Below are 3,784 nucleotides of genomic sequence, written 5' to 3'. Positions count from 1 at the left end.
ATCTTTTCTGGTCTGATTGGAAAATAGATTGCGTCCAAATGTCTGCCTCATCCTTCGAATTAGTTTTAAAAATCCCCAATGAATTAAGGCGCGCTTTCACGTGTGTTGCAAGAGTAGATTTATTTTCTTTTAGTAAGTTCATCAGATTGTCTTGAGAATAACGATAACAAAGGTAATGTAAATGGATGTTCATCTTTTTTAATAAGTCCCTTCCTGCAATCAAGGGCCATGCTGTTTGTTGTTTTGGCAGTATCATAAAGGAATGGGAAACGTTAATATTTCGAAATTTTATTCTAATGTTCACATGGCCCAAAGATGTAAGCTGCTGGTTGCCTAATCCACAGAATCCCGAAAATTGAGGAGTATGTTTGATGTTTGGCACAAGTTGTTCACTGATGAAACTTTTAGGGCTGCCAGAATCAAACAAACAAAACACACGTGATTGCGTTGCGCTTAATTCATTATCATTCAGCAATGCGACACTTACCTCCTGAATTGGATCGATCCTAGCTCCTGAACCAGTCACTTGATTTCCATTATCATCTCCGTAATTGTTTTCTGCTGCAGCAGCCATCGACAGGTTCAGATGTGAGTAATCATTGCCACCGGATTGAGGCAATCGTGATGCCGGAGACTGATGTTGGAAACTCTGCTGATCGCACGGTGCAAATATAGCGGCAGGCATCCTCTGGGCAACGTTCGGGCAGTCTTGTTTCTTGTGATCAGGGCTTCCACACAAGAAACATAGTTGGGCAGACTGACGTGGTTTTCGGCACTGGTTGGAAAAATGGCCGAAACTCGAACAATTGTAGCATTGCACCATTTCTTCTCGCCCATTGGCTGGTTTGGTGTTGGTTTTCAGCATCGATGTAAAACGGCTTGAAGGTTGTGGACGAGTGGGGGATGACGGTGGTTCACGCATTTGGTAATGCATCTCGCATCGGTTTACATGATCAATCAGATCATACACATCACGATATTCTTTCGCCACTAAGTTGTCATACATGGGATCGCGCGATAGTCCTCGGATGATGTATGTTATAATCGCTGCGTTACTCACGATCCCAGTTGTTCCAAGGGCATGCACACGAAAGATGTAGGCGGCGTAGGACTCATCATTCCTTTTGAATGTATGCAACAGCTTCTTGTGAATAGCAGCTTCATTATGCGTGTCTGGGAAAGCTTTTCCCATTCCTTCGGCAAATTCTTTAAACGATGTTACAGAATGCCGGAAACCACTGTACCACTCCTTTGCAGCACCAGTTAGCTGACTGCTAGCGTACATCAATGTCATTTGGTCGGTCCAACCATAAACTTCAGCACTGTGTTTTACCGTTTTTATCCACTGCAAGAAACTGGCACCCTCTCCAAACATCGGAATAATCTGCTTAACCTCTTCCGGATGAAGCAATCTAGCTGTATTGGAGTATTCACGACTTTGGCTATCAAGCGCTGCTAATTTGTTCCGCAGTTCAAGTATCTCACATTTTTGCTTTAGGAGCACAATTTCTGCTGCAGCTTCGTCGTTTTCTTTGATCACATCAGTTTCATGATCTGGGTGACGCTCTCTTCTTTACTTTCGGTAATGGCTGCGTTGCACATGGTGTCGTTGGAATCGCCATTTTGTTGCGAGATAGGGTACGCTTCCTTATAGAGAGCACGGATCTGCATCAGTGTTGCCGTACATGGCACGGTTATTTCGGCCGACTGGAGTGCGCACAGCATCTCATCCTTAGTCACTCTCTGGTCATCTACGGACATTTTGGGCTCACTACCCCACTTCTGAGATGTAAAATCGATTAAATTGTAGTCACTTCGATTTGGCGTCCTGATTCGTTCACTTTTTATTCTGTTCTAATGGCAGCTGTCAAAAATAACTTAATGCTAATGTACACGTACCGTGACATCAAGTAGCGTTTACACGTATATACATTTTCCAAACTTTTACAATATATATATATATATATATATATATATATATATATATATATATATATATATATATATATATATATATATATATATATATATATATAATATATATATATATATATATATAAATTTTATAAAAAAAAAAGTAAATAAAAAAATATAAAAAAAAATAGGAACAATTATAGTTTTTGCGAAATAATTTTATTGGACTTAAACGTTAATTAATTATGTTATTTATTATGATTGTCGTTATTATTTAATGGATCGAATTTAATGAGTAAGTTAAAGGATAAATTATTCCAGTTAAGGTTAATACAACATAAATTAGAGTATTTACCAAAGAATTTTAGAGTTTGTACTGTAAGTAAATATAAAATTTTGGCTAGAGAACTATTAACATCCATACAATCGGATTTGATAGAGCTCGGAGAAGCCATAAGTGAAGAGTATTTAAACAAAATTAACAGTGAAACCAACGAATGCTTTTCAGCGATTGAGTTTCGCATAAACAATTACCAAATGACAAACGATTCTCAAACAGAAAAAATGGCGCATTTCTATATTAAAATTGCAACATCTCTTGTTCAAACATATGATGGATCAAAAGAGAATCTTGACATTTTCATAGATTCTGTAAACTTACTTAAAGAGATTACTCCAAATGATCAAAAGGTAATGCTGGTAAAATTTATCAAAACACGAATAACAGGGAAAGCCAGAATAGGATTACCACGAGATCTGGACAACATCGATGAAATTCTAGAAAATATAAAAGTAAGATGTGAAGAAAAAACAAATCCCGAAAAAGTCATCAACCAATTAAAAACTATCCAAGCAGACAAACCACTAAAATTTGTGAAGAGGTCGAAATCTTAACTAGCAAATTAAAAGGACTTTATCTAGAACAAAAAAATCCCGAAGAAGTAGCAAACAAAATGGCTGTTAAAGTTGGAGTTGACACACTTAAAGAAAAAATTTCCAACTCTGAAACAAAAATTCTACTTAAAGTCGGACAGTACCCAACAATTACAGCAGCTACACAAAAGGTATTAGAAAATGAAATCGAAAACAATAATTCAAATCAAGTTTTAGCCTTTAATAGAAACCAAAATTTTTCCACAAATAATTTCAAAAGATTTCCTAACAGCAAAACAATAAATTATAATAGATATAACTCGAACCCAAACTTCCAAAACAGAACTAACAGGAGGTATTATGAAAGTCCAAATTCAAATAGAACGAACCCAAATACATATACCCCAAATAGAAACAGAGATAGACATTTCTATAGGAACCCTAGACAATATAATCAATTTGGAAGACAAAATACACAGCCCAATAACTTCTCAAATCAACAAGCTCGTAGAATATTTACTACTGAAGCTGAAGAAGAAGAGGAACAGAATAATTTTTTAGGCCAAGCCCGGCAGGAATAGAACAGCTGCCGGTAATGACATTGAATTTATCTGCCAATAATTCAACTACAATTAAAGTAGAAAAAGCTGCAAATAAGTATAGTTCATTATTTATAGACACAGGAGCAGCAGTTTCATTATTTAAAATAGGAAAAATTAGATCTCAGCATGAGATAGATAGCAATAACAAAGTTAGACTTACAGGAATTACTAATAACTCTTTAATTACCTATGGTACATTAGTTCAAATTTAATATTTAACAACGCAACAGTTAGTCATAAATTTCACTTGATTCCAGATATTATAGAAATAGAAGCCGATGGAATTTTAGGAAGAGATTTCTTTACAAAATATAAATGTAAGATAGATTATGAATATTATTTGTTAAATTTTGATATCAATGGAATCTCAATATCTCATCCTATAGAAGACAATT

The 3,784-nt window shown here is 35.6% G+C and overlaps 1 protein-coding gene across 1 annotated transcript; it reads right to left on the bottom strand.

Moving 5' to 3' along the window:
* Positions 1 to 304: 304 nt before the first annotated feature.
* LOC121593425 lies at positions 305 to 1,473 on the bottom strand. Its single transcript, XM_041915760.1, has 2 exons — positions 488 to 1,473; positions 305 to 410 (listed from the first exon to the last, which is right to left on the bottom strand). Exons 1-2 carry the CDS (start codon positions 1,373 to 1,375, stop codon positions 405 to 407), a joined length of 894 nt encoding a protein of 297 aa, XP_041771694.1. The 5' UTR covers positions 1,376 to 1,473; the 3' UTR covers positions 305 to 404.
* Between the last annotated feature and the right edge of the window lie 2,311 nt (positions 1,474 to 3,784).

The sequence above is a fragment of the Anopheles merus genome, chromosome X, assembly GCF_017562075.2.
Source record: "Anopheles merus strain MAF chromosome X, AmerM5.1, whole genome shotgun sequence".
NCBI lineage: Eukaryota > Metazoa > Arthropoda > Insecta > Diptera > Culicidae > Anopheles > Anopheles merus.
Note: the sequence above shows the minus strand (reverse complement) of the source record. Positions and strands in the feature narration are given on the sequence as shown.

Bases quoted from the DNA above. Each gene is read 5' to 3' on its own strand.
- LOC121593425 (XM_041915760.1), bottom strand. From the start codon at position 1,375: ATGTTTGGAGAGGGTGCCAGTTTCTTGCAGTGGATAAAAACGGTAAAA.